This window comes from Meles meles, chromosome X (genome assembly GCF_922984935.1).
Source record: "Meles meles chromosome X, mMelMel3.1 paternal haplotype, whole genome shotgun sequence".
Classification (NCBI taxonomy): Eukaryota; Metazoa; Chordata; class Mammalia; order Carnivora; family Mustelidae; genus Meles; species Meles meles.
Genome location: NC_060087.1, coordinates 130,932,408 through 130,954,802, shown reverse-complemented (window position 1 = coordinate 130,954,802; position 22,395 = coordinate 130,932,408). Strand labels below are relative to the sequence as shown.

The window sequence follows — 22,395 nt, the reverse complement described above, 5'->3', positions numbered from 1 at the left end:
CTGCCCGGTCCCCAGGGCCACCCCGCGAATGGCAGCACACAGAGCCATACTGCACAGTGTTTCTTTAATTGAAGGACAACAACTGACCTCAGAAGCAGCCCCACCGTACCAGGGGGCCAGAAGGCGCAGGGAGGGGAGAACTAGCTGTCATGGGGGGAAACAGGGACAAGGACAGTTGGCTGGGGCTCCAGTAGGAGTCAGGCCCTTGCCAGGGCCAATGCGCCCCTTCAGACTGTGGGTGTATGCGGGGTGCATCACCTCCAGCAACTGGTCCCCTCCAGGACTGTCCAGACTTGGGCACAAGGCCTGGGCAGGGCAGGCTGGGAGGCAGCTGCCCTCTGTTCATTAGCTCGCCTGGGTAGGGGCTGGGCAGAAGCCCAGCGAGACAGACACCGACCCAGCTCAGAGATGTGAGAGAGAAGAGTGAGGCTGAGAGAGACAGATGGAGACAGAGAGAGGGGGAGAAAGAGCCAGAGGGCCAGAGAAGCAAATACTGGTCCGGAGGCCAGCAGAGCGAGGAGGCCTGGATGAATGGGCCATGGTCTTGCAGAAGGGTTGGGGGGGCACGGGAGGCCCAGGGTAGCAGGCCAGCCCAAGGATGGCTGGAAGCTGGAAGGACACGAGGAGGAACGTGTCCCAGGTGGGTGGGGTGGGCTGTCTCCATCCTTGTTAGCTCCTTCCCAGCCCCTTGACCCAGGGCCCCTTTCTCTTGGGTTGGAGCCTTGGGCAGTTTGATTTCCTGGTGAGTGGGAAGAAAGCTTTACGAGGGTGCCTCTGAGTGGCTATGCTGGGGGTGCGGGGGCAGGGGCGGCTCTGAAGCCGGAGGCATGTGATGGAGGCTGGGTCTCATGCCCCATCTGCATGCTTGGGAGCCAGGATGAGGGCTTTGGGAGGCAGCGGGCTGGGGTCCAGGATCGAGGGCGGGGCTGGAACGGGAGCAGCTGGGCACTGGCTTTGCTCCTTCGCTCTGCCCTCCCCTTCAGGACGTCCGCTGGGCTCTATAGAGACCCTGCCCAGGCCACCACGGCGGCTGCTGGCTGCGTCTACTTTTTGTAGTTGCCGAACTGGATGGCCAGGCGGTCAGTGACGCAGCGGAAAGTGGCCGGCTGCACCTCCCAGTAGGGCACAGGGTTATTGAAGAGGCTGATGCCATTGTAGTAGGCCCGCTTGACTCCGAAGCCCACGGGGCAGAAGTCATTGACGCCCACCTTGGTGATGTTGTTGGTGTGCAGATAGACCACCTGGGGGCAGAGGGACGTGGCTCAGGCCCATTGCCAGGGCGGAGGATTCACCCCCCCCCGCCCCCCACCACCACGGTGCTTGGAATCTGGTCCAGCCTGGCTGGGCCAAGTCGAGGGTAGATAAGAGAGGGCTTGGGCCCTCCCTCCCAGCTGAGTCCCGCCTGGCCACCCCTTGGGGGTGCGTTCATTGTAGCGCTTGACCCTCTGAGAGCCAGAATGTGATTCTTCCCAGGCTGGGGGCAGCAAACCAAGGCCTGGGTGTGGGTGTCCGGTGGGTGTTGGGGTGATTTTCAGGTATTGGTGTGTGACCGGGGGCTGGGATGAGGGACCCAGACGTGGTGTGTGGTGGGTGGGAAGTGAGGGGTCTGGGGGTGTGAGTATCCGTGCAGGGAAGATGGCACCTTGGGCTCATGGATGGTCTCTGGCCCTCTCTGAGTTTCCCAAACTCCAGGCCTGGCTCTGGGCAGCAGCCTCTTCCTCCAGAGACCCGTAGGTGTGAGAGGAGAAAGAGCCAGCAGATGACCTCCTCTTCCTTCCAGTCCCCAGGGGTGCTTGCTTTTTAGCAGCCTTTAACTTCCTGAAGCCCCTCTCTAGCTGAGTGACAGTGGAAGCAGGAGGTGAGCGGCAGGGAACGCCATGACGGTGGTGCGGAGCTCACGGGGCAACTGCGCCCTCTAGAGGCAGAGAGGACACCGGCCGCTTGAGGGCGCGCTTAGCCGGGCCTGGGCCTCCCTGCGGCTGCTTCTGGGCTGACCCGTCTCCCACGCCCTCACCCGGGGAAGGGCTGGTCTCGGACTTGGCTCTGGCTGCACAGCCTGTGAGAATGGCAGGTGTCCTGGAGAGTATGAATGGGCCGAGGAAGAGACTGGAAGCCAAGCCAGGGACAGGGGTCCCTGAAAGAACCCCAGGCAAGACCCTGCACCTCCCCCATCAGTCTATTTCCTGCCCCGAGCTGAACCTATCTTGCCAAAAATCTGTCCACCTCCCATGGCCAGACTGTCCCCTGACCTCCCAGGCTCTGCCATGCCTTTCTGGTGTCCCACCACCTAGGAACACTTGAGCTACAATATCTACTAGGCCAACTCCTGCTCACGCCTCACACCTCTTCTCTGCCCATGACCTGCCCTCCCTGCCGTCCGCAGTGGAGTCCCCGCTCGCCTTCCCTCCTTCCTCGGCACGGATCCTTGCGATTGCTTCTTTCCAGATGCGGAGGTGGAGGCAGAGAGAGCAGGAGGAGCTGGCCAGACCACAGCAAGGTCCTAAGCCATGTTGCCTTACAGCAGCTGGTGCGGGGGCTGCCACTCTCACCTGGAGGAGCTTGAGGTCCGGAAGGCCAGAGGGCACCTTGGACAGCTTGTTGTTGTCCAAGTGCAGCTCCCGCAGGGTGGGCAGGAAGCTTAGGCTGCCGTTCTCGATCATGCGGATCTGGTTGTGGCCCAGGCCCAACCTGCGGAGGGCAGGTGAGATGCACCAAAGGGCTAGAGGCGAAAAGAGCAGGGGGCGGCACCCCCCCGCTTGGACCCCCCAGCGCACCTGTACAGCTTGGAGTAGCGGAGCAGATCCTCCAGCTCGATGGCCTGGATTCTGTTGTGGTCCAGGTGCAGCTCATTCAGGGTCTCGGGGAGGTCTGCCAGGAAGAGAGGGTGCTCTGAATGGAGTGCAGGAGGGGAGGCCACGTGTGTGGGCTGGTCTGTATGTGGGGGGGGGGGGGCGCAGACACGAGCACAGGACTACCAAAGCCCTCCCTGAGTTGACCGGTGGTTCCAGACGTCTCCTGCCCCCCGCCCCCCATCCGTGCCCATCTCTGCAATGGAGGCCTGACAGTGTGGGGGGAAGGGGCCACCTTCCTACCTTTGGGGATGCCGGTGAGCTTGGCCTCAGAGATGCGAAGGTAGTTGAGTTTTAGGCCATCGAAGGCTCCAGGCTCAAAGCCACTGTTTTCCAGGGGGTTCCCGCCCATCTCTAGGAGAGAGGCCCTGCTCAGCCCCGGTGCAGGATCTGGGCGGCCGCCCACACAGCCCCAGGTCCTGTGGACTTCCTGGCTTGGGCTGGCCCAATGGGCCCTGATTCCCCAGTTGCCCCTGAAAGCAGTCTTGCTACCTTACTGGGCTGATTGCAGACTCCTGACTGTTCAAGACCATTACTTCCCAAGGGTGCTGGGAGGTAGGGGCAAGGCCTCCGGGGGTAGGGGAAGCAGTAGGAAAGGGAGGGGAGCCAGAGGTCAAGGTGGGGCTCCACCCCAGCCTGCTCAGCTCCTCTGGCTGGGTCCCGGGTGGTCCCCGGCTGGCTGGCCCTTTTCCTTCCCTCTCTCTATGGTCCCCAGGTATCTCTTCATCTTGCTGAGGCAGCCCCAGGGCAGGCTCCTAGAATGTTCTGTGAGGCCCACCAGGCTTCCCCGGGGCACTGAGCCTCCTCAGCTGCAAGAGGCCCCTGTCGCGAGCGCCCCCTGCCTGCCTCACTCACCTATGCAGTTCATGTGGCGCAGTCCGCTGAACACGCCCTTGGGCACCTTGCGGATGCGGTTGTCATGGATCCGGAGCTCCACCAGGGAGCTGGGCAGGTTGGGAGGGATCTCCACCAGGTGGTTCTTGGAGATGTAGAGCTTCTGCAGCTTCCGCAGGGGGGCGAAGGCCTTCTCGTGGATCTTGGAGATCTTGTTGTTCACCAGGACGAGAGCCTGGGACGGGGAGGATGTGGCTAGTGAAGGTGCCCGCCCCCCCCCGACGCCCCGCCCTCCTCACTTTCTCCCTCCCTTGCCTACCCACCCTGGGCTGGGGACCAGTGGGGGCTGCCAGCGCAGCCTCGAGGAGGTCCCCCAGGCCCGGCTGTGCCATTCCTGCCTCGCATGGCACCCCCCTTCTCTGAGCCTCAACTTCCCTACTTGCACCCTGGCTATGACGAAATCTGTCCTTCTCGGGTCGCTGCGATGCCCTGATACAACGGAAAGTTTTCAGCCGCAAAGGGAACCGGGTGAGCAATTCTGCCCTGGGCTTATGGCTGCTGTGGCTGCAGACATCCTCGCGGGCGAGCTGGGACCTGCAGCTGTGCAGACTTCTCGCAGGACTGCACGGGCCCCCACCCACAAGCACCCAACTCGTTAGGGGAAGACGGTCCACCACTTCGAAGCCCCTCGGGGCCGCGCTGGGCTTACATAGAGGTGCTGGAGGCCTTTGAAATCGTCCCTGCGAAGTTCGGAGATGTCATTGTTCTGCAGGTCCAGCAGCGTCGTGTCGGGTGAGATCTCCTTGGGCACAGCCTTCAGACCTGGGGGCCAGGGCCACCGTCGCCCACGTGAGTGACTTTGAGCATGGGGCCACGCACGCAGGGACTCTGCCACAGAGGAAGGCTTTTCTCGCTCCCCACCGCCTGCAGCCAGACAGCTGGACACCATTCCACCCCACCCTCTCAGGCTCCTCCCGAAGGACAGACCCGTGTCTCCTCGGTGGGGCATTCAGGCTGGACCGGCGCCTTCATGCACCCGTCCCCCCCACCCCCCGGTCCCGGGACTGACCCAGGTCAGAGCACTGAACAACCCGCAGGTGGCAGTGGCAGCCGAAGGGACACATGGCGCTGAAGGTGGGCGTGAGGGAGTCCAGGTCCGGGACCCCTGACGTGGTCTCAGCACCTGAAGCCTCCTCATCATTCAGCATGGGCAGCCCGTCGTCCAGGGTGAAGTCCCAGAAACCCTTCTGTTCGAAGGGCAGGGCCTGGCTCACGGCCAGCAAGGATGCCAGGAGCCACAGGGGCAGCATGGTGGACATGCCTGGGAGGGGGAAGGGGCTGTCAGGAGGGCCCAGCTGGCACTCGGCATTTGTACCTGCTCTCCGGGCCCTGTCCCGGCAAACCTCCAAACACCAGCAGCCTAGGTTCCATGGACCTCAAGGTAGGAGCGGCGGGAAAGGGGGCAGCAGAGGGAGCGGATGTGGGCAGGCAGGCACCCCTCTTTCTGCTCTCCTCTGATCCCAGGCAGGATGCCAGCTTTCAGGGACGATGCATCGTCTTGCCAGTCAGTGAGTTGGCAGCGCTGGCCCCCTCCCCCGCTGGCCCCCACACACCACTGAGTCAGCTGGAAGCCCGCCCCAGGGTGGGCTGGTCAGTGAGGGCAACGAACGAAGTGGAGGAGGCGGACGGAGGACGGAAAGGCAACTAACTCTTCGTCCTTGAAGAATCTGGGTTTGAATTGTGGCTCAGGATGATGTGGGCGCAGTCAGCACTGAGCTAGACCACCGTGAGTCATTTCCTTCCCTGCCTGGGCTCCCCCTTGCAGCACACCCACATTTTTCGAAGAAAAGTCAAGAGGACAAGACACCAGGTGGCATGCAGGGCTGAGACCCAGGCTAGCCCTGGAGGCGGTGCGGTGTGGGGAGAGAGAGAGAGCAGGGGCAAAGTCGTTGCGGGGAGGGGGCACGGCCCCACCACCCTCCCCATCGCTCCCCAGGGCTCTGGCACCTTCTCCTGGCCCCCAACACTTCACCTGGCTTGGCCTGCAGAGCCCCAGGGCTCGCGCTTCAGCTCCTGCCTGCCTCCTGCCCGTGGCCCGGCCCCCTGAGGAGGCCCCCAGAGGGGACCAGGCTCCTGCCAAGGTGGCAGGCGGGCTCGGGCTTGTCTGAAGGCTCCCCCAGGCTGGGCAGCGGGGTGGGCGTGAGGGGGAAGCTGTCCTGCCCAAACCTGCCCCTGGTGCCCGTCTTTACCCGCCTCCTTTCTTCTCCCACACAGCGGCCCCCCTGTGGGAAGGTCCCACCGGCCTCACCTACCCAGACCTCCCGGGACAGTCCCAGCAGCCTAATCTCCCTGTTTCTTACACAGGCACAAGTGGGCCTGCCCTGCTTCCCTCCCAGACTCTGGTGTCTGGGGTTGCTCTGGGGGCATCTGTGGGCGGTGAGACTGGCCAGGTTCCAGGGGCTCCCTGCAGACCCACACTGGACCCCACCCCAGGGAGACCCTCCTCACTTGGGGCCCATTTTGGATAGGGGAGGGGCTGTGAGGGGCTTCAGTGGGGCTGGGTGACTCCTGAGCCTCCCCGCTGGGTGGAAACGTCAAAGGGGTCCCCGGGGAGTAGAGGACACCTTCTTGCTGCTTTCCTGAGCCAGCCCACCTGGTGTGGGGCTGCGCTGGCTGATGCAGGCTGCCAGCCCCCCTGCCCCAGAACCTTCCCGAACAGCAGGCCAGGGGTCTAGCACCACTTCTGGGTCTGGGCACAACTGCTCTACTCTCCGGGTTCCCATCCAGATCAGTCTTGCCACCCCCTTCCACACTCAATCACCCCCTCGGTGGGTCATGGAGCTTGCCCTGGCTCCCACCGTTCCCGAGGACAGAGCAGGAGAGCACGGAACAGCCTTTCTGGCACCCAGGGCTGCGGTGTGGTTGACTGGTGGAGGTCACGGACCCAGGACGTGGTTCGGTGGACTCAGCTGGACAGCCAGCCCCAGAGCGCCTCTAGCAGCTCCCAACAGCCATCCTGAGTGTGGCCTGCGGTGACAAGCTCAGAGAAGCTGCGTGCCTGTCCCGGGTCACACAGCAAAGTAAGGACCCCCATGTCCGGGGGGAGCACCCAGTCGGCCTAGCTCCTTCAAGCCCCAACACCCCACGATCATACCCCAGATTCTGCCAGCCCCAGACTGGCCAGGCAGGACCCAGGGGAGCCCCCAGAAGATCATGGGACTGAGTAGGGAGAAGGCCCTGTGCCTGCCTACCTGGGCAGTGCGTCCCTCCTTCTTCCCCTGATTCTGCGACCTCCAGGGCAGGACAGGGTAGGCCTGGGCCGCTGCTTGGGGCCCTCGCCTGGGAGCCACTGGACGCCCAGAGCTGGGAGGAGGAAGAGTGGTGGGGGAGAACAGGAAGGGGAGGACGGAGGCAGGAGAGCAAGATGGAATGGGGGAGAGGGAGGAGACTGCTCCCTTCTTGCCTGGCACCCCTGCCAAAGCCGCTACCTCACAGGCGGGATGAGTCAGGGCTGGACCGCCCAGTGGGAGACTCGGAAGGCCTTGGGAGCCACAGTTCACCTGGATGGGTGCGGGAGGCTGTGGGGAGAGGTGGACAAAAGCAGGCCTCTTCCGGCCTGTCAGGGCTGGGGAGGGCTCGGGGGGGGGTCTCTCTGCAGGGAATCTCAGCCCCCATATCTGGCCCTTCCGCCAGACTAGAGGATGGACGGCACTGGGGAGGCCATCCAGGGACGCTGGCCACCCTGGCTCCACATGGGCTCCCGGGACCTGTCCCAGGGGGATGGCGGCTGTAGAGGAGATGAATCAGCTCCGACCAGCTGTGCCTGAGGTCACTGTGTCTGGGGGCCATGGAGACGCGGAGCGGCGGCCCCGGGCTCCCGCACGGGCTGGCTTGTGGTGGGAGGGCCTAAAGCTGAGGGCTTGGAGGTCCTCCACCAGGGGCCCGATGACAGAGGCTGAGGACAAGGTGGGGCTGGCTCTCCCGCCGCTCTCTCCCGGCTGGGCCCAGGCCATGGACAGGCTGGCGGGGTCGGGGATGGGCAGGCTTCCCAGCAGAGCCTCATTTCCACTCCGGGAGCTGCAGCAGATGCAGCGGGGAGAGTCGCCCAGGGAGGAGGGGGCTTGCTGGACAGTGAACCTGAGGGGGTGTCCCGGAGGACTTCACAGCGGGCCTCGAGCGCCATTAAAGCGTACTTGGAGCTTGCTTGACCCCTCCCTCTCTGAGCAGAGGAAAGAAGTGGTCATGGCCATGAGGCCCCCGGCCCAGTGCCCACAGGTGTGAGCACAGGAAAAGGCTGGGCTTCCCGGAGCCCGCGCCGCCAGACCCATAGGGCCTTCCTTGTCTAGCCCTCTGAAAGCCGGCGCAGTCCTCCGAGCGGGACTGCTCCCGGTCAGCGCCAAACACGACGCATTGGCAGCCTCTGAGAACATGGAGGGGCCGTGCCAGGCATTCAAGCCAGGCCAAGGGCGGCGGGAGCAGGGCTTAAGGTCTGGCGCACGCTGGGAGCTTGCTTGCAGATGTGTGGGCCGCCGCTGCCAAGTCGCAGACGCCGGACACTGTCCCGAGGCCTCAGCCCAGGGCGTCTGGCCCCACTGAACAACCCGACCTGAACTCTGGTGTGCACACCACCATCTACCTAGCCCTGCCAAAGCTCCAAGACTATGTGGCTGCAAAGGGGTGCGACGGAGACAGGCAGCACAGGGTACCCCCCCCACCTTCTTCTGTCCACCAAAACCCTCAGGGACCAGCTTCAAACAACAGGCTACAGTCCCAGCTGCTCCTTGCTACCCTCCCGCGCCCCCCCGGCCCCCCGACAGCATGGAATCTTCACTCGGGTGCCAAGCAGAGAGAGGAGACATGTGCCCCCGCCCCCCACGGGTCTGCCGAAGCTTATGCAGGGGTGTGCGTGTGAGGGGGCGACCGTGTGAGGGGCTCGTGGCTGGAGTGGGGAGGAGGCAGGCCCTGAGCCCCACGTCGTCTGCGTCGGCTCCTTCCTGCCCTGGCCCTGGTCCCCCGGGGCGGGGGGACTGGACGTGCGGTGGGCCCCGGGCTCTGTCAGCCTTCGGGGGGAGCTCCGACCTGCCAGTGCCAGTTGCAGGCCGCAGGGAGTCAGCAGGGAGCCGGCCCATCGGCTGCAGGGGGCTGGTCCCAGGGAGCTGGCAGGTGGGCCGGTGCTGGCTCGCCAGACCTCTCTCCCCTCCGTGTTCAGGAAAGCCATCCACCCCTCCCCGACTCTGCTGGGAAACCTCTGGAAAGCAGGAGGGTCAAATGGCTGGCCAGGAGCCAGGCAGCAGGTGACCCAGGTCAGCTGAGGGGCCTGAGTTTCCAGGTCCTCTCACACGTGTCCTTCCTTCTCCTCCCACTCACTGAAGAGACCCTGAGCTCCTCCTCAGCATGCTCTGGATTGTTTGAGGAAGAGGGTGGATGCTACCCTCTCCTGGAAACGGGGCGGGGGATTTAAATGACCACGCCCCCACCCCAAAAGACCAAAAGAAGAAAGCCGTGTTGTTACCACTTGGCGAATAGGTAAACTGAGGCCCAGACTTTGCCCAAAACTCTTGCCCAAGGTCACTCAGTAAGGAAACGGTAGAACTGGATTCCACTGGCAGTCTGTCTGTCTGTCTGCCTGACCATGTGCCTGGCCCCAGCCTCCACCGTTGCCTGCTGTGCCACAGGTCCCGAAGCCACAAGAGCCTGCATTCCCTAGGCTGTGCAGGGCGCGGCACCAGCCTCGGAGCCCCTGGGAAGGACTCCCGGGCAGCTCCCTCCGCTGACCTGGGAGGTGATGCTGCGGGAAAGCTGGGCCCTGCTTGCCGCCCCACGAATCCTCCGGCCACACGGGGCCTCTCTCCGACTGCCGCCAGCGGTAGCTCCCCACCGTGTGCGGGGCCAGCGGCCCCTCCGTGGCCCCAGCACAGCCGCCAGGCGCTTGGTCCAGGTCTGCAGGGGCATGGAAAAGCCATCATCCCAGCCAGGCTGGGGAGCTCCCCTGGAGCATTTTCCGTCCCAGCAGGCACCAGACCCCACAGGGAGAGGTTCTCAGCCTGGTTCCCAGAGCCTGGCGTCCCACCTGCCTTGCTCCCTGGCTGGGCCAGGCCAAGTGAGGTCCTTCCTTCCCAGGGTTTCCGGCAGCCCCTTCCCTGCATCGGGTTCCCTGTTCTCCTCCAGGGGATCTGGCTGGGGGTGGGAGCCAGCTGTCTGTAGTTGGCCCAGGAGGTCCCTCCAGGGGCTCCCCCCGTGCACACCTCTGTTCGGCCAGGAGGCGTCCGAGGCCCCTGTGGACCATAATCAAGGGTGAGCGGGGACTCAGGCTGCCAGGAGCTCAGAGTCACACTGGCCTCCGGTCTCCTGGGAGGAGGGCTGCCCTCTGTCTCTCCTTCAAGTCCTGCTTCTGTTCCCCAAATCCCAAATCCTGTAGCCACTTGGGCCTCTGGATGCTGCGTTCCACTTGGCCATCCAGCCCTTAAGGGGCAGATGGTGGGAGAGAAACGGGGGAGCTTAGAGTTACAGAGCCCTGCAGCTCAGCCCCAGGCTGATGTTTGCGGATTCTAGCCTGGGAGAGCCAGTGCTGGGAGACTGGGTAGAGACCCCAGCCCCTTAAAGCCGAGAGACGTGTTGCCACAGGGAGGGGCTGCTGAGTCATCTGCGTGGCCCCTCTGGAATGCCGGAAAGCCACGATGTTGCTCCGTAGGCTGCCGTGGGAATTGAGGCTGCTGGGCCCTAGGCGAGAAGGCGTCCTCCACGGCCACCCCATGGACCGCCCCGATCCAGAGCAGGGCAGTTGGTGGAGGCAGCAGAAGCCAAATGGGGTGGCTCTGGGGCGGCTCCCAGAAGCCTGGAATCCCAGAGGGAATGAAGGCGGCCTCGGGGTGGGGGCGCTCGGGCTGAGGGCTCCTGGTGAGGGGGATGAATCTCAGCCACCCACCCCCTAGAGGAGGTGGTCCCGAGGGCCCCGCCCCACACCCACCCCAGGGGCCACTGGGAGACTGGCCTGACCGCAGGGCTGACCTGTGAGCCTTAATGGGCCTCAGGCCCCGGGGGCAGGACCGGGCAGACACCCTCCCCATTCCCCCAGCGCAGCACCCCTGCGGGCCGGCCCCCTGCTGCCTCCCTCTAAGGTGGGATTTATAGAAGGCGTCCTGTGGGTGGTCGAGCTGTGGGCCCGTGTCTGAGCAGAAGAGGACAGGACGGAGGGGAGGGGTACTGACTGACACCGGGGTCAGCTGACAGGAGGGGACAAAGCCGCCAGGACCCTGCCTTTAGGGGGAGCTCTTGCTCACACCCCGCCCCCACAACTCCACAGCGCACAAGGAGGGAACCTGCCAGAGCCACCATCACTCCTCCTGTCCCTCACTTTGAGCCAAGCCCTTGGGCTGATGTGTCCCCTCGCGCCATTGGGGCCAACAGGTGTGGCAGAAGGCAGGTCCGGGCAGAGATCAAGCTCTCTTACCCTGGGGTGACCGATGAGGAGGGTGGGGAGGGAGTCGTGGTGGGGGTGGGAAGACATTTCTTACAATCAGGGGTGTTGGAAGGTCCCCAGAGATGTGCAAGACAAACGAGCCAGCCGCTCAGCAGATGAGGCTTCAGAGGCCCCGAGGCTGGGGCTGGGACCATCTGCGGGGGGCGGCGGGGGACGGGGGCAGCGTGGACGCCGCCTGGGCCTTGGCCTGCTGCTTGTGTGCCCAGGGGGCTCCTGGGAGACTGCTACTCTCTCTTGCCACAACTGTGTCCCCAGGCGGGTAAGGGCAAGTGACCGCTGGGACAGTCCTGTCCTGTGCTGTGCTGTCTCCACAGGGCTTCTCCAGGGAGTGGAAGAGGGAGGCAGTGGGAGCTGGGACAGATGCGGCCCTCCTGGAAGGGGACTTGCACAGGCGCCGGATTGGACGCCCTGGGGTCTCTCAATCACCCCCTTTCCTCCTGGCCTTCCTCCTTTACGCTCCTCCAGCGGGCCAGGGCCACTGGTAGGATGGGGAAGAAATTTGGCCAGAGGACTGGCAGGCGAACTTTCTGGGCCCCTGAAATGAGCCTGCCCAGAACTGTCCCCAGCCCATCAGTGAAAAAGCTGGGCTTCAGGCTCCCCACGTACAACACGGGCACACGGGTCCCTGCTCCAGGGCAGGACACAAGGCGGTGGGATGGTTCATGCCCACTGTGACCTAGGTTCTTAAGGCTTAAAGGCCGGCCAGTGGGCGGGTGGGCGGGGGGGGGCAGGCTCCCAGTCTGCTCTCGCCATCCAGCGCGGTGCCTTCCTCTCCATGCACACCCACCGTCCCGCCCCGCAGGGCTACCCCGCACTGCCCCGCCGTAGCCAGACATGGGCGGCTTTCACATGAAGGGGCCTCTGTCAGGGCAGCCCGGGTCTCAGGGAGTGGAAGGCCCCGGCAGCTGCGTGCGTCCAGGAGGCTCTCCCCTGCGTGGTTGCGGCCGCCCGCGCTCCTTCTCTTTCCGCACCAGCCCTGTCCCTGCAGGGACCTCCCCGGGAAACTTCCTCGGCACTGAGGGAGGCCTGAGCATCTCCGGCCTGTCTCAACGCCGGTCACTCTCTACAGGGTGCAGGGCGTGGAGGCAGGAGCGTGCTGAGGACAGGACTGGCCATATCTGCGACCAGAGTGGCCCTTAACAAACATGGTTGGAGAACAGTCTCCCTGGCCTGAAGGGGATCTTCCCTGCCCACCCTAACCCACCACCCTGCCCTAGAGCACCCTGGGCCCCCTGCTCCCCTCCGCAGAACCGTCTTGGGCAGCCCTGATGGGCCAGTGCCCGAGCCGCGGCCCCACCCTCAGAGCCCTGAGGGGGACGCTCCCATCCCCCAACCCTCCAGGGCACTTGGTGACACGTGCACAGAGCTCTCTTCTGCCTTGCTCCTCTCCCGGGTCACTTGGCAGTCCCTTCAACATGCCAGCCGTCTTGGGAACTTGCAGATCAGGGACCAGAGGACCCGCCACCTCCCACTCCAATCCCCATGCCATGCGGTTGGCCACAGCTGGTCATCATCAGTGCCCAAGTGAGGCCTCCCTGGGTGGTACGGCGTCGACAGCCAGGCCTTGCCCGTCAGGAGCCCTGGGTCCTGGCCCCAGCTTTGCGTCGGACTTGCTGTGCAGTTGTGGGCAGGTTCCTGCCTGTCTCTGGGCCTCAGTCGTTCCCTTTGTACAATGGAGGGAGCGGGAGTGAGAGCAGCAGGGGCTACTCCTTCCCTTCCAAAGCACTTCGGGAGCGACCCTGCAGCCACGCTTTGGCTTCCCACCTGGGGCTCTCCCTACAATCCGGAGTGACCCCGTGCACCAGTCTGTGGGGGCTGCTTTTGGGGGACAGAGCTCTTGAATCTCACTGATCCTTAAAGGCACCCATGCTGGGACAACGATGTCTGAGTTTGGAAGTGGACCTGTGGCCTCACCCCGCCCCAGGGTCCCCAGAAGCCCTCCGGGGCCCCAAGCCAGGCCTGCCCAGGCTAACATGGCCCAGTTGCCTGCGTTTCTCTCCGCCCATCCCCCTCCATTCTGAGTCTCAACCCCAGGGGGTCCTGGGGACAGGCAGAACAGAGTCACCCAGCCAGCCGCACCCACGGACCCTGTGGCCAGGGCCATGTGGACCCACCCCTCACTCAGGAGGAGGTGGAGGAAGGGGACTGGACTGTGGGTTAGGCGGCCTGGAGTGTGCCAGGGAAACCAAGTCTCTGAGCCCATGCCAAGGACTAGTCCTGGGCAGGGCGGGCCGCAGGAGTGCAGGGAGCTTCCGGGGACTCAGGGACTCTCAGCGGAGGAAGAGGGCTACTGGCAGAGCTGGGATGCCAGCGACTCAGCCATGCCAGGGCCATGCTCTGGGAGGGGAGCAGTCAAGGGGGAAGACCCCAAGAAGGAGGCAGGGAGGGCAGGAAGGCAAGGCGGGCAGTGTTGCCGAGTGAGGCCAGAAGGGAGAGGAAAGGGGGGGCAGAAAATGCAGAAAGGGGCAAGGACTAAGGGAGCCGCAGGGCAGCGACGCAGTGGTACGGGCCAGGAGCCTACAGCATTGGCGTGGGAATTGTGGGGACCGCAGGCAGTCTGGGAGTAGGAGAGGGAGGTAAGCGGGTGGCAGGACAGGGGTAGGGATGTGGAGGGGTGGTGTGGGGGCCGTAGGGACAGGGAACATCTCCAGGACAGTGAGAGGGCAGTGGAACCAGGGATGAGACAAGGAGAGGACAGCGGGGACAACGGGGGCTGGCGTGGGAGCCCTACCTGGGGAGGACAAGCAGCCGGGCAGGAGCTGGCTAGTTGGCAGGCTTGGGTGTCAGGCAGTCAGTGCGTCTGTCCGTCTCTGTTGGGCCCTCCGAGAGCGGCTGCTTACTCCCGGGCAGTTGGTGGAGAGAGGGAGACAGAGGCGGTGGGAGGGAGGCTAAAGGCTGGGCGGGCTGGGCTGGCCGACAGGGAGGGGACAGCAGGAGGGGGCGGGGAGGGAGGAAAAGAGGGAGGGGGCTGGTGGGGCGGAGAGGGAAGGAGAGAGGGAGGGAAGAAGGGAGGGAGGGGGCAGGCCTCCAGGCCCCCCTGGAAGCTTCAAAGGGAGCAATTTTCTTGTAGACGGCTGGGCTAGCGTCCCCCCACCCCCCCGCCCCGGGTGCATGGGGAAGGGACACACTAACTCACACAAGGACCCTTGGTGTCTCCGGGCAGGCACAGCCTTAGATAGTCAAACTTTCCACTGCCCAGATAGGGACACTGAGGCCCAAAGAGGGGCGGGAACTGGCAGAAAGGGGAAGGGAGGAGAAGGGGAGGTGGCCTGTGGTCGCTGGTCCAGCGAGTGGCCCCTGGGATCCTGTCCTGAGCCCGCCCAGAGCCTCCTGAGCAAGGAGGTGGTTCTCCACAGTCAGGGAGGCAGCCGTTGTGCGTTTCTGGAAGGGCTGGATGAGGCTCCCAGGTACCCTGGCCATCCCAGCCCCCTACCCCACTCGTCGTCTTTCCCTCGAAAAGAGGACTGGTCTTCTCCGTGGGAGCTCGTGATGACACTCAGCTGGGCGCGGACAGGGAGGCGTCACAGACTCTGGGGGTCTTCCCTAGCTTGCCCGCCCCGAGGCTCAGGCAAGCTGAGTGGGAAAGTGAGTCATCGCTCTTTGCTCATCCTCTTTGTGGTCCCCCGGGAGCCAGCGAAGGCTCCGCGGGTGGGCACTTCCTCAGGGCTGAGCCCTATGCCGGCCACTGACGGGCAAACCCGGCCAGCCTGCCCAGCGTCCCAGGAAGAGGCCATCATCACCCACAGCCCCACGTGACCACTGGGAGCCCAGCTCCCCCTGTGTCTGGAGCCCAGGGCCTTCGCGGCCCGCCTCCCCGTCCGGCGGGGTCCCCTTCCTCCCCTGGTCTGTGCACCCAGCGTGCAGCCGGGCCGCGGCCCGCCTCCGTCTCGGGCTGACACCGCACTGAGGAGGGCTCCCGCGGGCGAGGGGAGAGCTTCCACAGAGCCCGAAAGCGAGGAAACAGAGGGAAGAAAGTAAAGGCAGGCAAGGAGCTGAGATCAAAAGAGAAAACTGCGCGGAGAGACGACAGGCTCCACAGGCAGCAGCTGAGGGAGGTGAAGGACAGGTGGGTCCTCGAAGGGAGAACAGGGCTGAGCCTTGCAGGTCCTGCCCACCTGGCCTGCTGTCCAGAGCAGCGTGTGGGCAGGTCTAGAAGGTTCTGCCTGGAGATATGACTGGGCCCGGATCCCCCTCCAGGCGCAGCAGCATCAGTTCAGCGCCCTCGGCTGAGGACCGGAGACACGGGGTGTCCTGGTCCAGCTGTGGTGGCCGCCTACAAGAAGCTTCCAGGCCAAGGAGAAGGGAGATGTGGGAGAAACAGGGTCTGGGAGGGGAGCTCTTGTTTTCACGGGTGAGGCGGCTTGGGGCCTGGAGACGGGAGAGAACACATGACCTTGCAGACAAGGGGAATCATTGTCTGCTTGTTTGTTTGTTTTTCACTGTTTATTGGCAACCCGCTCAAAGGTCTCCGGCGGTAGAAGGCCCATGTCGCAGAAGCCCACGAAGCCGCACTGAGCTTCGGCGTCCCCAGTCGGAGTGGCCCCGCCGTCGTACTCTGGGAAAGGAGCGCGTCACAAAAGCATGGTATGATTCCACGGGAAACATGCAGAGTATGCAAACCTATAGGACAGAAAGAGTAGTAGGAGAGGTTCCTTAGGGCTGGGGGGAAGGGTCGGGTGCGGGGGAGCCTAGAAGGCGACAGCTGAAAGAGTTCTAAAGTTGGCAATGGCGGTGTTGTACACCGAACAGGCTAAAACCACTGAATCATATATTTTATTTTATTCCTCTAAAGATTTTGTTTATCTATTTGCCAGAGAGTGAGAGGGAGGGAGAGCACAAGCAGGGAGAGCTGCAGGCAGAGAGAGGAGGAAGCAGGCTCCCCACTGAGCGGGGAGCCCGAGTGGGGCTCCATCCCAGAACCCCGGGATCATGACCTGAGCCGAAGGCAGAGGCTTAATTCACTGAACCACCCAGGCGCCCTAACAGTACATTTTAAATAAGTGAATTTTATGGTATGTGAATTAGATCTTAATAAAGCTCTTCCTAAAAAGGAAAAAAACCCCAACCCACCATGTAAGACACGCCCATTGCCCCAATGAGCCTTTAGCAGCATCTGACGCCCCACCTGCTTGTGCGCCCGCCCATGCCGCCCCCCACTGGCCCTGCACTGCTCTGGGTGCTGGGACCCCAGGAGCCAACACTCATGTCCTTGGCCTCCAGGAGTCCCAGTGGTGGTTGGAGCTCTGCCGGGGAAGTGCACTCGGGGCTCCGGGGCTGAGCTCTGAGCCCTGTGGGGAAGGGCATGGCACTCTTGTTTCTTGCCTTCCCGGGGCCACACCCAGCACCAGAGGTTCCCAGAAGGGCTTCCTGGAGGAAGTGACTTAAAGCATACAAGCGAAAAAGGAGGGAAGAGGAACATTGGCAGCGAAAGGACTAGCACACAGTGAGGAGTAGCGGGGAGAGAATAACACCCCAGTTAGGTGGGGCAGCCTCAGTGTCCCCTGCACAGTGCACAGCCCTGGAGGTGTTGGTGTTGGCCAGGTGCGCCCCCAGAGGGAGCTTGGGGGTGACGATGGGGGATGCATCTGGGACAATATTTCTGTAAATACGGCTCTTGCGCCTGGAAGGCTCTCGTGTCTGTGGTTTGCAGTCTGCCACTGAGTCATTCGGCCAGCCTGGCCCTCTAATTTGGGGGCCACTCCCAGACCAGCCAGGCAGCACCTCAGTTCCCCAGTCCTTCCCCTTCCTGCTCTCTTTCCCCAAGCCTCCGCGTTCCCCTGCGAGCCCAGGAACGACATGAAACCCAGCTGGGGAGCAGCCCGTCCTTGTGGTCCCCTGCCCTCCGGCTTCCCCAGGCTGGGAGGAGGCCGCAGGAGGCAGGGGAGGGCAGGCATGGAGGGCAAGGCCGGGAGGAAGAGCAGGCATTTCCTGAGGCCCCCAGGCTCTGAGGAGGCCCATGCACAGCTGTCTTAGCTCCGCGAGAGCATGTGGTACACGGGGCTGGCCAAGTCATGGGGGTCAGGGGGGTGTGAGAGGCGGAGCCCAGCCTCGGCCAGCACGAGCTCATGGGGAACGAGGGCCCTCTCCCAGCGTGTCCTGGACCTCCGGGACACCACCAGGCAGGCCCCCAAAGCCCGAGTCTGGACACTTTTCTCAAAGGGCTACGGAGGCCTGGCCGAGCCTGCTGGATCCCTGCTCAGAGCATCCGGCCCTCCCCTCACTGTCCCAGGCCGCTCCCCAGGGGCCAGCCTAGAGCCCCAGAGTGCAGGGAGGGCGCAGGAAGGTGGCAGGACGGGGGAGTAGTCAGGGGACAGGAGGGCCCGCACGGGCAAGGCACGGGCAAGGCACCAGCAAGAGTGTTAAGACAATGGGGCCTGTGCTGGAGGGTTAGGAGCTGAGAGGAGGGGAAGGCAGACTGCTAAGCGGTGGTGGGGGAGCTCCTGGCGCAGGGCAACCTAAGCCCGTTGCCGTCATGTGTGCCTCGGTGTGAAGGGCCTGGAGTCAGCCGCAGCCTGTCCCCAACAGCTGGCTTGCAGCTGTGTGTGCCCTGCCTTCGAAGTTGGGGGTGGGGGGTCCGGGAGAGAAGCAGGGCACACGGCAGGCAGGCTTCGGGTCATGGCCCCCCTTTCAGTGGGAAATCTTACCTCTGGTGGGGCTCCCTGGAATGTAGAGTCTGGAAGCCTGGGACGTGGGACCCCCAGGTCAAGGTCCAGGGGCTTGAAAGGGGCCCCTACCGAGGCGACAGCAGTTGAGAGAGCTCCCCCTGAGCTCCAGCCCACCCAGCTGCTGGTCCCATGAGCCTCTGCGGCCTGGAAAGACCAGCACGGCCCTGAGCTCCAGGGGCCATCCTGGCCTCGCTGCTGGGCTGTGTCTGCCTCTACACGTCGTCGCCCCTCCCGTCCCCCTGCCCCCATCTGTTCTTCCTGGTTCCTCACTCCTTCCTCAGATCTCCCGTCTGTCTCTCTGTCCCTTCCCTGGGCGCCGAGTCAGTCAGTCAGCCCGCCCGTTCTCCGGCCCGCCCCGACGCACGTGCTACCAGACCAGAAGCCACGCCGTCAGGCTTCTCCCAGCACACCCTGGCTTCTGTGCTCAGGGCGGGGCCACAGAACAGGGAGGTGCCCAGCACGGTCGCAGCTCAGACACGCGTGGAGGTCACTTCTTGAGCAAGTGACCCTGTCCAGAACTTAGCCAAGATCTCTGAGAGGGCCCTCAAGGCTCCCGGGCACCGCGGCCCCTGAAGCCAAGCCAGCATCTCCAAGTTCACGGCCTCACATGTGGGCCTCACTCACAGTCTGCTGGCCTCATCCACTCCCAATCTCCACACCCTCAGTAGCGGGTCAGCGACAGTGGGGGAGCCAGGCCCGTTGTCACCAGGGAGCAGCCCCTCCTACCCGCGGCGTCCTGGGAGGCTAGAGTCAAACATTCAGACATTTGGACATTTGGGAGCCCCGAGGTGACACACCTAACTGGGCTCAGGAGACCGCGTGGGTGCAGAGGGCGGGGAACCATCTCCGACGAGGCTACCCTTCGGACAGACCCAAGAGGGAGCCGAGCTGTGGCAGAGTGCGCAGAGCCTCCACTCTCTGGAAACTTCCCAGTGCTGATAGCCAAGGTGTGGCCAGTGAAAGCTGGCACTCTCCACGCCACAGCTTTTTTTGACCTTCCCCTGAGGACATAATCACACAGCGGCTCTCTGCCCCAGGCCGCCGGGGCTGTAATTTCAGGGCCCAGAGGGGTCTCCACGGAGGCGGGGCCTGTGTCTAGCTATGTTTAGCGGGGCATGGTCTGGGGTGTGGCTAGATGAGGGAGGCATCTCCGGGCTGTCCGCGAAGCCGGTGAGACTCAGGGAGGCCATGAGGCGCCCCGGCACCCGCATGGTCTTCCCCCAGGGGGAGGCCAGCCCCCAGGAGCGTGCCTGCCTCTTCCTGCCGCCTACTGGGCCAGGAGGCTCTGGTGGGGGCCGTGTGGAAGGACGGGCACAGGGGACGGGGCTGGGCAACCAGTGTCTCTTGGGTTGGCCCTGCGTGGCTGCCATCTTGGCGACTGCTACAGGGATAGGGGCCACAGCCTGGCTCCTTCCTGAGCCTGTTTCTCCTGGATGCGGGGGGAGGGGGGGCTCGAACCGAGCTTGCCACCACATGGGGTATGAGGCAGGAGGAAGGCCTGGAACCAAACGTGCAGAAAGCTAGGCAGGGAGCCTGGCGAAGGAGCGGGGAGGCTGGCCGTCACCGGGGGTAGCTAGTGCTAGAAAGGAGTGGGCAGGCTGGAGAAGAATTTGGAAGCTGATGGCCAGGACTCCGGGACTGTGGCCGGGAGGGGTGAGCAGAGATACAAGCTTCTGCTGAGGTCCCGGAAGGAGACGTCGCTCCAGGGTCAACTGGTACACAACTTCTTCGTGTCCCCATTCTCTACAATGGCACTTGTTGGCTTATGTGTCCCTTTCCTGGTCCCCACTGTCCTTACCCTCCGAATCCCCTCGCTCCCCCTACCTCAGTACCCCTGTCTCCACCCGAGGGCTGATGAGTGAGCAGCGGGTACAGGGTCAGGGACATGGGTGGGACGGGGCGGCTGCAGGGCGCTGGTGGGGGGTTTGGTCCTGCCGGCAGGCGTCACACATACTGCGCTCGCTGCCCTGGCTGGGGCTCTGTCTGGGGACGTCCCATTGGGGCCGTGCCAGGCTGCCTGAACCATCTCCCCTCTAGGACGGAAGCCCCCTGGCCTGCGGCTGCTGACTACCCCTGCCATGAGCTCCCGGCCCTCACGAGAGAGTTGTACTCTTTGCACGGCAGCCTCTGTAATGAGTGCCTGTGGGGCTTGGCCGGGCCATCTTCGGTCACAGGCCAGCTTCTTTCTGGGCTACTCTCCTCCCCTCCCCGAGGTGGTGTCCCCAAGAGCCTCCCAGTAAACTTCCTGTGAGCTGACCCTTTCCTCTTAGTCCTAGTGGGCTTCTGGGGAGCCTAGTGGCCGACACCCATGGGGGCTTGGCCGCATCTGCGGGCGGAACGTCAAGGGTTGGCTTCCGGGCCTGGGGTCAGTCCGCCTGACAGCACCCCACAGGCCAAGGAGCTTCCGGGTTGCAGTGGAATTTACCCCAGTAACACCTGTGGGCCGCCCCTGTCTGCCCCTCTCGTCCTAGCTCAAGGCCAGGTTGCCCTGACAAACCGTGGGTCCTGGGATGTGGCCCTTCTTGTCCCAGGCCCTCGGGCCTCATCTGCTCAGAAGAGGTGAGAGCCACCAGGCGGCAAGGCTGGCAAGGGAGGGGCGTCTCCCAGCCCTGACCTCTGTGACTGGGGGACGAGGGGACTGGGGGCTGACGGTAGCAGGAGAGCAGGGGACTGGGCCGGGCAGCCAGCTGGGGAGGAGGGTTCATGAGAGCTGGGAAAGCAGCAAGCCCTCCCTCCCACAGGGGCCAGCGCCTCGAGGGCTGCTGACCTCTGACCCAGCCCAAACAGGAAGTGCCATATCTGTGGGCCCGGCCCCGGAGAAGAAGGAATGCAAGGATGAGTCCAAAGCAAACACTCCCAAGCTTCCCAGGCCTCTCCCCGCCCCCTGCCTGAGTCTGGCCCTTTCTCTGCTGAGAATATGGGGGTAGAGCAGGGGTGAGGGTTGGGGGTCGGGGCCTGGCTGTAGGATGGGACCTGCACAAGACTCGCGGTTCCCAGGCCCAGACCCCGGCAGTGGCTGGACAAGGTCTCCGCAGTGGGTACTTGGTCCCCCGTTTTCTTCACTCCGCCCACAGCTGGGCAGCACTGAGAGCTAGGGCCGGTCCTGCTCCTGTGGCGTCCTTGATGCCTGTCACTTAGCTGTCTCTCTGGCCCCCAGACCACCATGAGCCTCCGCAGCCCTGGGGGCGGGGGCTGGGTCAGCTGTGCTCTCTGCTGCTCATGGCCTCCCCAGCATCGGGTGCAGCGGCATCATGAGCCGTCAAGGCTGACCTGGTGACCCTCTCCTGCTCCTGTGTCCCCACCCAGCTGTCCTGTCCTGTCCTCAGGGCTTGGCAGGGCCGAGCTCTCACAGCTTGCCTGTCTCTGTCCCTGCCACCCCCACCAGGCAGACAGGTTGCGACGCTGGCCAGAGGGCAGTCACCCCTGGGTTCCCAGGGCCAGGCCTGGCCTCCCACAGACCACGCCCTCCCCACCCTTCACCGGCACCAAGTCTCACAGGGGTACATCCGGGTCCCACGTCGCTGCATGCCTACCCCTGCCCCTAAGGGCCTTCGGTGGGGCCCTGGTGACCCACAGACTGGCCGGGGTGGGGGGATGTGTATGCACCAGGGATGGGGGCACCAGGGTAAGGGTCCTGGGAACTGGATTAGGGGCAGAGGGAGAGGCAAGGTGTCCCCGGCCTTGGTGCCGGTGTGAGCGAGCGGTGGCTTTAGAACAAAGGGCAGGCACCTCCTCCTCCTCACCGTCTCTGTGGGCCCACACCTGGGACAGGGATGCTTCCTGGAAGAGAGATACTGACACGGTCTGAACCGCCGAGCTGGGGAGGGTGACTTCAGTACCCTGGCCAGGGCAGATAAGGGTGGGCAGGCTCTTGGAGAAGCTTCTGGAACCAGGCTGTCTTTACTCCCTGAGGGCTCATTGCAGAACAAATGCAGCTTAAATCGAGGAGAGACAGGGGCAGCTAGGTGGAGGCTCCTGGGCTTGAATGAAATGCATTTACTGTGTTCGAGTCCCAACCACCCCGCTGGGCTGCTGGGCCATTCACTGAGTAAAGGGGTTTCAGCAGTCGAAGGGAAGGGGGAGCATCTGAAGCAGCAGTTTCTTCCAGATCTTTCTCCCGGTAGTGCAAAGATCAAGTCGAGCTAGGCTTGCCCCCCACCCACCAGTCCTAAAGGAGCAGGGTGCTCCTAGGAGCCGTCCGCCGCCCCCTCCCCCTGCTGAGGCCGGAGGACCGCGCTGAGTAGACCCCGATGCAGGAGAAGGCGGTGTGGGTCAATAAGGTTGTTCCCCAGGTGCGTGGAGATGAGCTTGGGGTCCTGAGCCACTCGAGAGTCACAGATGGAATTCAGGGCCACGTGTCTATAGGGTGGAGACGGCAGAGTCAAGCAGAGGAGAGAAGGTCCCCAAGAGGAGCAGCAGGTACCACACATGAGGAGAGAAGCAGAGGGTGGCAGGACGACCGAGTCGCAACCCCTGGACCCAGGGTGGTGGGTCAGGCAGGTCCCTGCCGCCACCCTGCAGGTCCTTGCTTAAGGCTCTGCGCTTGTTGCTCTGGGCCAGGGCCCTC

The 22,395-nt window shown here is 64.0% G+C and overlaps 1 protein-coding gene across 1 annotated transcript; it reads right to left on the bottom strand.

The window, feature by feature from the left end:
• Positions 1-56: 56 nt before the first annotated feature.
• On the bottom strand, positions 57-14,032 carry BGN (biglycan). The gene is made up of 8 exons (XM_045996507.1): positions 13,895-14,032; positions 4,753-5,004; positions 4,393-4,505; positions 3,705-3,918; positions 3,093-3,203; positions 2,775-2,868; positions 2,550-2,688; positions 57-1,241 (listed from the first exon to the last, which is right to left on the bottom strand). The coding sequence occupies exons 2-8, from the start codon at positions 5,000-5,002 to the stop codon at positions 1,044-1,046; spliced, it is 1,119 nt and encodes a 372-aa protein (XP_045852463.1). The 5' UTR covers positions 5,003-5,004; positions 13,895-14,032; the 3' UTR covers positions 57-1,043.
• Positions 14,033-22,395: the final 8,363 nt, after the last annotated feature.

Coding starts and splice junctions, on each gene's coding strand:
- BGN (XM_045996507.1), bottom strand. CDS start 5,002: ATGTCCACCATGCTGCCCCTGTGGCTCCTGGCATCCTTGCTGGCCGTG. Junction 3,919..4,392: donor AAGGCCTCCAGCACCTCTAT/GTAAGCCCAGCG, acceptor TCCCCGTCCCAG/GCTCTCGTCCTGGTGAACAA. Junction 3,204..3,704: donor GCGCCACATGAACTGCATAG/GTGAGTGAGGCA, acceptor CCTCTCTCCTAG/AGATGGGCGGGAACCCCCTG.